Source organism: Eublepharis macularius, chromosome 3 (assembly GCF_028583425.1).
Source record: "Eublepharis macularius isolate TG4126 chromosome 3, MPM_Emac_v1.0, whole genome shotgun sequence".
Classification (NCBI taxonomy): Eukaryota; Metazoa; Chordata; class Lepidosauria; order Squamata; family Eublepharidae; genus Eublepharis; species Eublepharis macularius.
This window is the reverse complement of record NC_072792.1, coordinates 52,335,129-52,347,165: the sequence shown is the minus strand read 5'-3', so window position 1 is coordinate 52,347,165 and position 12,037 is coordinate 52,335,129. Positions and strand designations below refer to the sequence as shown.

The window sequence follows — 12,037 nt, the reverse complement described above, 5'->3', positions numbered from 1 at the left end:
GCCTTCGTGGAAAGGACACGACTGGTCATGGCAGTACCCATTCCCATCTGAGGGTACAGCTGCTGCCATTGATAGGGGCCACTGCAACGTACAAATTTATGCGCAACAGCAGCAGAGCCATCCCTCGTGGCCAGAAGTGGATGCATCCTTCCTGCCTTCGTGGAAAGGAAGGGATGGACAGGACAAGAGAGGTCATTGGGAAGGGTTGGTCTGGTTCCAGAGAGGGATAGGTCGAAAGAGGGACCGGGAACTGGGAAGATCCCAACAGTTGTGAGGCCTCATCTGAGGAACCCACTGAGGTGCTCAGCGGTGGCAGCTAACATCACCCACCTTCCTGCTTTCGCAGAAAGGGTAGGACAGAGAGGAGATGTCATTTGGAGGGGTCAGAGCGGTTCCAGAGCGGGCAAGGTTCAAAGAGGGATGGTGAACTTGTCAGGGAGACAAGGATGGAGGGTTACCACTTCCTGTCCACCTTGCGGAGCAGGACTAGGAAACACCAAAGATTTGGGAGTTTTCATCTTTGAAACCCACTGATCTTGTCAGTGGCAGAAGCAGCCATCATCCACCCTCTGGCCTTCATGGAAAGGACAGTATGGACAGGTCAGGAGAGGTTGTTGGGGAGGGTCAGAGTGGTTCCAGAGAGGGTCGGTTTCATAGAGGGATGGGGATCTTGATGGGGAGAGGAGGATGAAGAGGACCCCAACATCCACCGTGTCGGATTGCGCAGACTGCTCCCGCAGAGGCTTGTCCACCTCTCCTGTGTCACAGTGGAGGATGTCGCTGGCATCCATCACCTTCCTGCCTTTGCGGAAAGAATGGGGTGGGCAGGAGAGGTTGGGAGGGGTCAGAGCGGTTCCAGAGAGGGAGAGGTCGAAAGAGGGAATGTCCAGGACCTTGATGGGGAGAGGAGGACAATGGGTTGTTTGTCACAGCTGCATCGCAGAGCAGGACCAGGAAGGCCAAAAGACGGCGGCCATAGCATGGTAGTTCCCCGTGCCCGAAGGCGGTGGCAGCTGACATGACCCACCTTCCTGCCTTTGTGGACAGGACGGGATGGGCAGGACAGGAGAGGTTGTTGAGAAGGGTCGGAGTGGTTCCAGAACGGGCGAGGTTCAAAGAGGGACGGATAACTTGTCAGGGAGAGAAGGACAGAGGGTGACCAGTTCCTGACCACCTTGCAGAGCAGGACCGGGAAACACCCAATCCTTTGTGAGCCTTCCTCTTTGAAAACCAATGATTTGGTCAGCAGTGGAAGCAGCCATCACCCACCCTCCTGCCTTCTTGGAAAGGATGGGATGGATAGGACAGGAGAGGTGGTTGTGGGGGGGTCGAAGCAGTTCCAGGGGGGTCAAAAGAGGGAATGTGGGAGTCGACAAGGAGAGAAGGGCAAAGGCTTCCTGGCCGCATTGCACAGCATGACCAAGATGGATGACCCCAACATCCACCCTGAAGAATTGCGCAGACTTCTGCTGGAAAGTCTTGTCTGCCCCCTCCTGTGTCTGACTGGAGGCTGCCGACAACATCACTCACCTTCCTGCCTTCATGGAATGGATGGGATGGGCAGGACAGGAGAGGTCATTGGGAGGGGTTGGAGTGTTCTGGAGAGGGATAGGTCAAAAGAGGGAATGTCTAGGACCTTGTCGGGGAGAGGAGGGTACGGGTTTCTTGTCAAGGCCACATTGCAGAGCGGGACTGGGAAGGACCAAAGACGGCGGCTGCGGCATGGTAGTCCCCCGTGCCCAAAGGTGGAGGCAGCTGACATCACGCACACTCCAGCCTTCGTGGACAGGACGGGATGGGCGGGACAAATTGTGGGGTGGGGTGGCATTGGCACCATCCAGAGAGGGCAAGGTTGAAAGAAGGAAGAGGATCTTGTCTGGGAGAGGAGTTTCCCCAACAGAGGACTGCAGTTCCACAGAATCTGCTCCAATCAGAGACAGCTTACCTGTCAAGGTAGTTCAGGCAGGCTGCTGCCAGCATCACCCACCTTCCTGCATTCAAGGAAAGGATGGGTGTTGTGGCCAGGACCCATTCCCCCCTGTTCAGAGGGGACAGCAGGTGCCCATGGAAAGGGGGCACCGAGAGGTACAACCTAATCTGCAACAGCAGCTGAGCTGTCCCTCATGGCTGAAACCAGCAGCAGTGGAAAGGATGCGATGGGCAGGATGGGAGAGGTTGTTGGGAGTGTTCCATGCGGTTCCAGAGATGGGGAGGTTGAAAGGGGGACCGGGAATTGGTCAAGTATAAAATAGGACCAAGGCTTCATGGACTCATTGTGGCGAAGGACCGGGATGGAAGACCCCAACATCCACCGTGTTTGATTATGCAGATTGCTCTTACGGCCAGTTGCTCCATCTTAAACGTAATGACACGGAACATCTAGAATATGACAGGGAATCCAAGAATACATTACAATCATTTTATAATAGGGGGTACCTGAGTAGAGCCTTATATGAAGCCCATAACCATGTGGAGGTTGTGCCTAGAAGGGATTTGTTTAAAGTGAAGAATAGAGCTGTCTGTAATTGTATCAGATGGGCAATAGACATTACGCCTAAGGCACAACAAGTGCGGAGAGTTGTCCATAAATATTGGCCCCTATTACGTGATATCAAAGGCTGTGAATTGCCTCCAGCAATAGGCTTCAAACGGACTAGAAATTTAAAGGATCTGATCATTCATTCCAATTTCAAAATAATTACTGAAGGTTCTACCTGCCCCCCGAGGGCGTTACAGATGCGGCCACTGTCACCTGTGTCCTCTGGCGATCACGGCAGATCATATTAGTGTTCCTTCATATAGCAAAACCATCTATTTAAAAACTTTGACTACCTGTCAGTCTACTGACGTAGTTAATTTAATTATTTGCAAATGCAATAAGATATATGTCGGAAGCACTACGAGGCATTTAAAAACTCGCCTATTAGAGCATATGTCCCGGATATGGTTGAAAGTTGCAGCAGCTCCATTGGTTGAGCACTTTGAGCGCTGTGGGCATAGGGTGGACAACTTTAAATTTACGGTTCTCTTTTCGGACCCCAATATCCCTAAACGAGATCTACAGAGAATGTTGCTCAGGAAAGAGAGACAGTGGATTTTCACATTAAAGAGCCTTAAAACCCAGGGTCTTAATAGCGAACTAGACCTTTCTTGCTTTCTATGAGGTTTTTTACAAGACATGAGGGAATAGGAGTGACTTCTTGGCAGGAGCATTCCCAGGGGGACGTGGCAATTATCCTATACAGATATATTTCCGCCCTGTTGTAGTGATCTGTGCGTGAGGATACCATTTGAGACTCACTGTGACTATGCTGATATTGATTGTATTGAATAATATGATTGAAGAAGTTTGATTAATGATTGGTAAGACTTTATTGTACAGCGCTTTTGGAATGGTTTATTGTTCAACAAGATGCAGTAGTTATGTATAATTGCATGTTCTTTTTAGTTGTGATGGATACATCTTGCCCCTGAGGAGGTTGTGAACACGAAACAGCGGAATCAAGCTGGCGCTGCATGTCGGGCATCGTAGGCTTTGTCATCTGCATCCCACCGGCTACAGCTCCTCCTGGAAAGAAAGAATACTGTTTATTGACTTGACTGAGTATACTTACCTGTTGGATGTCTTCCTTATTGGATCATGTAACACTCCTAAGTCTAGTTAGGAATCCAGAGATGGGTTTCCCCCCTTATAATAAACTCAGGAAGGAGGCTCTTGAATGTATCAGCAAGATCTGAGTCCAGTAGCACCATAAGGACCAAAGATTTTCATGGTATAAGCTTTCAAGAGTCAAAGCTCCGTTCCTCAGATTATTAAGTATCTGAGAAAGGGAACTTTGACTTTCAAAAGCTTATACCTGAAAAGCTTGTTGGCCTTTAAGGTGCTACTGGACTCGAATCTTGTTGCTCTAATGCAGATCAACATGGCTACTCACCTGAAAATATCTCTTGCATGTGTTAGATATTTAGCTTAAAAAAATCCCTTTATGTCTTATGTAATATTTGTCCTCAGTTGTCACAAACACTGATCATTTATTGTGGCTAGAATAAGAAATGTTCTTAGCAAGTCAGGATTGTTTGCTATTAGGATGAGCTTTCTTGCAAAAAAACTAACCCCTGCCTCATTTTGTGTTTTAACCAATTTTGGTAATTGTTTCCTCTGAGTCTAATCAAGTTGCTTCTTCCTCTTAGCCTATTGTCACATCTTCTCTGGGTATGAAAGGGGGAGGGAATTTTATCTGCCCCTTTTTCTATTTTCTGGGGTGGCCTGAAGTCCTAGATCACTATCAGGGTGCTGGTGTAACAAGTGGATGCAATGGGGAGGGAGATAGAAAGAGGAACTATATTACTCCTCTCATCCTCTAATAAGCATCATGCCTGAAGGGGAGAAGAAACAGGTGTTTGGACATTGATAACATTTCCCTCTGTCCCTTGCAGGGAAGTCTTGGAGCACTGACTGTTGCAGATTGCTGTGGTGGAGAAAATGCTTTCCCAAAACAAAAGCTGCAATCATGTAGATGGAAAAGATGAGATTCAAAAAATCCATGCTGTCAAGAAATCAGAGATCGTTCCATGGTAGAGGCCAGTACTGAGAATCATTTGAGATCTCTCTCGATCAATTTTTTGTAGAAGAAAAACAAATAAAAAGACCATGCACACTTGTGCACATCTTTTACTATTAGGCTGTTTCTAAGAAGCAGCACTAATAGGGCCGAATGGAAACAGTACCATGCAACACATGCTTCTTCTAATTCAAAAGCATAGAGGCAGCTGCCAGACACATGTCCATGAGAAAGGGTGGGTTTATGAAATAATTGGAAACATTATGGAAGGGTGAGGCAGCCATCATATTATGAAATCTTGAAGCACGTATCATGCTAATGGGATTGCAACAGCCTTGTAAATTACCCTTATCAATCTCATTAAAAAGAGCCATGCCATTTCTTTCTACAGAGTTTTTTAAAACCGTAGTTTGATGCTCTTCTCACAACAGAAGACATACTAGGTACCTCACAGGTATGTTGCTTTTGCTTGAAAGTCTGCAAAATGTCTTCTCCTGATGCTGTTTTTTAATCCCCTATTAACATTATTCTAGGTTCATGGTATAATTCATGGATGACAGAAGAATTTAAAAAATGGACATTTTTTTCTTGGACATATGGGATGTGTGTGCTTAGTTTCTTTTTCCTGGTGCCTTCTTTACTTTCTTTTAGGTGCCAGGCTAAAACACAAGTCATGTCAGACTAACCTTATCTCCTTTTTGGATAGAATTACTATTCGGTAGATGAGGGGAATGCTGTGGACATGATTTTCTTGATTTCAGTAAAGTGTTTGGTAAGATTCTGCATTATATTCTTGTTGACAAGTTGGTAAAATGTGGTTTGGATGCTATTGCTATTAGGTAGATTTGTTATTGGTTGACAGATCATACCAAAAGAGTGCTTGTAAATGGTTTCTCATCTTGGAATGAAAAGTGGAGTGCCTCAGGAATCGGATGTGGGCCCTGCATTGTTCAACAGTTCTATAAATTACTTGGATGAAGGAATGGAGGGGATGTTTATTAAATCTGTAGGCAATACTAAATTGGTGGCTGTGGAGAGCGCCCTCAAGTCATAGTCAACATGGTGAACCCTGTTGGGGTTCTCATGGCAAGAGACTAACAGAGATGGGTTGCCATTGCCTGCCTTTGCAACCCTGGTCTTCATTGGAGGTCTCCCATCCAATTACTAACCAACTCTGACCCTGATTAGCTTCTGAGATCTGATGAGATCAGGCTCACCTGGGCTATCCAGGTCAGGGACTAAATTGGTAAGGGAAGCTAATACAGTAGAAGATAGAATCAAGATTTGAGATAATCTTGACAAGCTGGAAAACTGGGATAAAACAAACAAAATGAATTTCAAGATCTGCATTTAGATAGAAAAGAATCAAATGCACAATTATAGAATAGGTGAGACTTGTCCTGGCAGCAGCACCTCTGAAAAGGATCTAGGGACCTTAGAAGACCATACACTGAACATGTAAGCAGTGTGATGCAGCAACTAAAAAGGTGAATGTGATTTTGCATCAGTAGAAGTATGGTATCCAGATCACATGAAGTAATCACTTTAGTCTGCTCTGGTTAGATCTCATCTGAAGTACTGTGTTCAGTTTTGGGCACTTCAGTTTAAGAAGAATGTGACAAGCTTGAACATATCCAGAGGAGATAAAAGGTCAGCTTTTGGATCCTTGCTAATGTTATGTCTTTAAACTTGTATATGTTTACCTTATGGTATTGTATTGAAATGTACTTACTTGATACTGGTTGTATTAACCTCATACTGTGTAATCCGCCTTGAGTCTCAGTGAGAAAGGCGGACTATAAATGATGTAAATAAAATAATGAATTAATTGGGTTCTGTTGATCTCAATGCATGGAACTTTATCCACAGAATGTAGAATGTGGACAGCTATGCTGCAGTTGTCACAAATAAAGCACCAAGTAAATTATAGCAATTTTTGCTTGCAATTGTTTTAGGGAGTCTGTTGAGTCTTCTTTGATTTCATCTTAAACACTACTGACTATAACACAGCAATCATACAAGCGCCAGTTTTTTGTTGCAGCATTGAGAAGACCAAAAGTATCTTATTCTTTTTAGGAAGATTGAGGGACTCTGACAGATAGGAGAAGAAGAATGAATTCTACTGAAGACATTGAAAATATTAACATCCTGACTCAGTACTTGAACGGATTTGTAATCTCAAAGGTAGGATATTAAAACAAGGAGTTTCAGACCTACTCATTCATGAATGGGTATGATGAAAGTGCCTCCTTTCAGGATGTGGTTCCTCCATTATGCTTTAGCAAACTGTTGACTGTGCTGGAATTAGATCTTGTTCTAATTCTCAGCATCCATGAAATAGGCAAACACAGAGAGCAATGCATCAGAACAATTTACTATAATTTCTTGGTGGAAGTTTCATAACATTGTATCACAGCTAGATCATTTATTCCTCCTCCTTGAAAGTCTTAAGGAAACATTTCTTAAAGGTACTCTGCATTCAGATTATATTTCCCAACAGCCATCATCCACAAGTAATTAAGACTTCAAAATTGTGATCCATAAAGATTGAGATTTACAATAAAACCCAGATGCTATGCCATGTTCCGATATATGCATAAATATCAGCCATAGCAGAGAATCTTATATACTTTCCAAAGTTAATTGTTTACATAAAAAAGATAAAATTGTTATATAAAACTAGATGCAAACAATTCTTTAGAATCAAATTCTTCAGGAGACATGACACAAAACAAGTCTGATTGACAAGAGAGTAAACTCTCTCTGTAATATAAACATGCTCGAAGTCTGGTGCCACAAAGGAATTTTGGGTGTCTTCCTGAGAGGATGCTGCTTATCCAAGCTAAATTCTTGAGAACAAAGTCAAAACAAGAGAGATACTGTCCTTGCAATGGGGTTTTCTGACCTTACTTAACCACAGTGTCAGAAGTAATCTGCTTATAAGGAACAAATTTTGCCTTCTGTGCAAAAGGTCAGCTCCAATAAATGCTCATACATAGGTCTTTTAGAACAGGGGTCATAGAAATTCCCTAACAGTTCCCCCCTTTGAGCAGTTATTGAGGCTCACAAAATATAAAAGTTATTATCAAGGTCCTATGGACCCTCCAGAGACAGTTGGAAGCATCTCTGTAATTTGCTACATTGCATAAATGAACAACTGATGAAACACCAAAGTTCGTAAGTAAAATCAACAAGCCTCTGCCTGCAATAACAAGACCTTTAAAGCAGGCCAGGACTAAAGGGTTGTTTATTTTTGTTTTGGCTTTTTTATTGACCATGTGAAGTGGAAACCATGTATTTGATCTAAATTTCCCTTTTTACTGACCTCATTAGTGTCATAAACATGAACACTGAACTATGTTCAGTGATTCAGATTCAGTTACAGTTCATATACCCCCCCCCCCTGTAACTGCAATAAAGTTCAGGGGAGATTGATTCTAGAACACCATTATTCTTATCTGTAACTGTTTAAGAGACATGGCTGCTTGTGCTGTAGTTGAATCTTTAGTCACAAGTTTTTAAGACAGCATTGGAGTCTTAGAATAGCTGTTTCTCAACCATTTAGTAATTTCTGCACAGGGAATAAAACTCAAAATCAATCCATATAATTTTTTTCTCTTTTAAAACTGGCAGATCTGCATCTCACCAGCATTGAGGCAATAATTGTGACAACTTAAGCATCATTTGACCAGGTAGATACAGTCAATCCAGGTTTTAGCTACAATAAGGGACAGCAGCTACTATAACTGTCATTGAGTTTCACAGCTTCTTAGTTTTGCAAATTTTTAAGGCTATTTATACTTTCTTGACCCCTACTTCCCAAAACGATTAAGCATATTATCAATAAATTGATTATCTTCTCATTCTTACTTCACCTACCCTGAGTTAAAGAACCAGTTCTCATTCCTGAAACTAGGAACAAAGGAAGCTTTCTACTTACCATGTCTGAAAGTGGAAATAAATTTCCAAGCATCTAGAAAAGATGTATTGTCGAAGGCTTTCTGTGACACTGAGAGATCTCTGTCTTTTGGTGCTACACCTCTGAAGATGCCAGCCACAGCTGCTGGCGAAACGTCAGGAACTACAATGCCAAGACCATGGCAATACAGCCTGGAAAACCCACAACAACCATCTAGAAAAGGTCACTTAATCAGGGTTGCCAGTTAAGACTAGGGTCTCTATGTGGAGATAGGCAACATTGAACCATCTCTGTTGGACTCTTGCCTTGAGAGCCCCAACAGGGAGCATCATAAGTCAGTTGTGGCTTGATGACACTTTCTTTCACCAGATTATTTACTAAGAGCAGAACTACAAGTGACAAAAGGCACAGGTTGGACACTTGTCAGCTTCCCTCAAGTTTTGATGGGAAATGTTGGCATCCTAGTCTTGCAGCTTGGCTTTCCGACTGCTGCCCAATGGACTTTTCAACTGTCACTTGTCCAACATTCTGCCAAGCTGCCTACATTTCCCATCAAATCTTGAGGGAAGCTGACAAGTGTCCAACCTGTGCCTTTTGTCACTTGTAGTTCCGCTCTGAGTTACAGCACAAGAAGTGCATAGCTATTTTCCAAATACGTGTTCAATAATAAGGGCAATGAATAAAGCCCATACATGCATACACAAAACAGGAAAGGCACATGCCCCTTATTACCCCTTTATCAGTGTATTTCAGGTTATTGTTATACCATACATTGCAGTCTTGTACTCCTACCTCACTAATCTGCCATTTCATCTACCAGCACACACTGAGATCTTTTGTTCACATAAGACTCATTTGTACCTTATTTACTGCTTATCTCTTCAATCCTCTAATATTACAAGGGAAAAGAGGAAACAAAGAAACAAATACACTAAACAATAGAATGTGGAAGGATAGAAGATTCCATCCATGGTTAGAGATTATTAATGGTATTTGCACTAAGTGATCTTAAGCTTATTACTTATATACTATTACAGCAAGGCTTAAAGAAATAACTAACATGTATTAAAGTGTATTGACAAGTCCAGACCCTGAAGGGCTTCTGTAACTTTTTTTGACTCCAATTCTGAGAACACATCTCTAAAGTTTATCATCCTGATTAATATGACTCTCTTTTAGTCATCAAAATTAAGCTTTCAAGGGTTTTATTGAAAAAGAAGTCAGATCCTTTAGATCTTGAAGGAAGTGAATATGTTACAGTTTAGTCTTATAAAGCAATACTAGTCTCTTTTGCAGAGGTGTATTTGCATTCTTGTGGTATCAGGGAACACTCTGTTCTTATGGGGCTGAGAGCTTAAATTTTGTTTTTCTCTGCTGTTTTCCCTACTTTTATCTCTAAAGTACCAGTCTTCTCAAAACATTTGTAGCTGGTCGTTTGGGCTTCTACCAATCTACACAGTTTACTCCTGTCTTCAGGTAGCAGTGAGACTTTAAGGAATTTGGAGCCTGCTTTTGTGTTAGGTACACATTTATATTTTCCTGCCTCTATTATTTTCTTTCTGGGAAAGTTTACCTTAGCTAAAGGGTTTGGTATCTCTAAATGTGGTGCTTCTGAAACTGGACTTTCTACAAGGGTTTTTGCTGGCAGCAACACATTTACTTGCAGTAACACATAACACATTGAGGCTACCACCTGGAATTTGGAACTGCTGTTACATCAGGTATTGAAAAATTTGCTTGTCAGTTCCTATATATTATTTGCCTATCTTTTCCATCTCAACTCATGTTGAGGAGAGGGTTTTGTTTTCATTTCTCCTTTGTTCCACACATTATGAGTGGAGAGTATCTCTCTCTCTGCCTCAGTCTTTCATATTGCACTAAGGGTTCTTTTATCGGCATTGCTGGCATTCACCATGGAACGTTGTTCCACCTTAAATCCACCTTAAGTTTAGCTGCCTTGCTTCATTACGCAGCTCAGTGCTAGCTTGCTCTGACCTGACTGATAAGCATTCCTTTAAGTAGTTTTTTTCTTTTTTGTCTTTGAACTTGGTATTTTGTGATTTTTCCATGGCACCCTGATTTAAATTTTCAAGAGCATTGGTTTGCCCCTATGTAGAGATGCCGTCCTGCTTACTGTATCACACCCAGCCTTTATTGGGCTATGAAAGCATGCTGGATTTAATTGACTGCCTTTTTAGAGGAGTTCCCAGCCTGCCATGCAGAAGGGAAGTGGTTGATGCTGAGGAAGGTTTTATGTGCCCTCAGCTCTCTCTTAACTCCCCTGTTCGAACAATTCCTGAGGTTTCTCATGTAGTTAAAAGTGGAGTAAGCAGTGAAATATTGAAATCCTGGAATGCATTTGGAATTTACATAATAGTAAAGGGGTAAAAATGGAAGTGTGTACCTTCTCACAAGTTTGCTTTAGTACTGTTAAGATCTAAAATCAACTACCACTGTATTTATTGAGCCCTGCTGGGGTAAAAGGTTTTGAGTGAGTGTCTTCTTTAGGGAATTACCAGCCTACCCTACCAAGGGAAATTTGGTTTTATTTCTCTCCCTTATCTGTTCAGCTCATTATGTCCCATTGAGTTTGCAACACAGGTTTAATTTCATGAGCTCCTTCTGAGTTTTACATGATGACATCACACAAGATTTTATAACTGTTTATGGCCTTTGCAATGCCTAATTGCTCTTTTTTAGCAATTATAAGTGGATCTAAGATAGATCTTGTTTGGTGATAATGGAATGTAAGACTGAGGATTTTTATTTTATATGATCACGAGTGAGTGGGATTGGTAAATAGAGAATAATCATGAATAGAAGGTAAAATAGGAATACTGAGCCAGAATTGGAATAACAAAAGGGTATGTGATTAAAATAATAATATTAGGATGGCCCAGTACCTTCCCTCTGGTCATGCACTTAAGGGATACTTTTACCATCATTTAAAATCTTCTATATGGAATACTGTTTTCAAATGAAGGGCTTGGAGAAAGTGCTGCAAGCACTCTAAAAACATTAACAACCCACCAAACACTAACAGGTGTGCAGACTATGTACTATATGCTGCTCATCCACTCAACCTTGTTGGAGTACTCCCCCGCCTGGCAGCAGCCCAACCCATCCGTTTTGGGCCCAAATTGGACTAAATTGGGTCCAAATTGACCTGGAACAGCCACTGCCATGCAGGACAGCACTCCTCCACCCAGCAGTGGCCTGATCCTGGCCATTTCAGGCCCGATCCTGGCTGCTTTGGGCCCAAATTGGGCCCAAAATGACCCAGATCAGGCCTGAATTGTCCTGGAATGGGCTGCTGCCGCATGAAAGAGCACTCCCCCACCCGGCTGCAGCACAATCCTAGCCATATTGGTTCTGATCCTGGCTGTTTCAGGCCCAATCCTAGCCATTTTGGGCCCATTTCAGCCATTTTGGGAGTGTTCCCCCACCTGGAAGAAACCCTAGCCTGGTTGTTTCGGGCCAGATCCTGGCCATTTTGGGCCCGTTTTGGCCATTTTATGCCCCAAATGGTCAGGATTGGACCCAAAATACTCAGGAT

At 42.7% G+C, this 12,037-nt stretch overlaps 1 protein-coding gene across 4 annotated transcripts in view; it reads left to right on the top strand.

The window, feature by feature from the left end:
- Positions 1–4,957: 4,957 nt before the first annotated feature.
- The window catches only part of LOC129326071 (acetylserotonin O-methyltransferase-like), a 28,772-nt gene continuing 21,692 nt past the window's right edge, over positions 4,958–12,037 (top strand). For 3 of the 4 annotated variants that reach the window (XM_054974167.1, XM_054974168.1, XM_054974166.1), the window contains exons 1-2: positions 4,958–5,016; positions 6,639–6,746. In XM_054974167.1, the coding sequence (XP_054830142.1) occupies positions 6,675–6,746 (72 nt within the window). In that variant the 5' untranslated portion in view covers positions 4,958–5,016; positions 6,639–6,674. Of the gene's footprint in view, positions 5,017–6,638; positions 6,747–12,037 lie in introns of those variants that run through there. The other variant, XM_054974169.1, reaches the window with a different exon arrangement.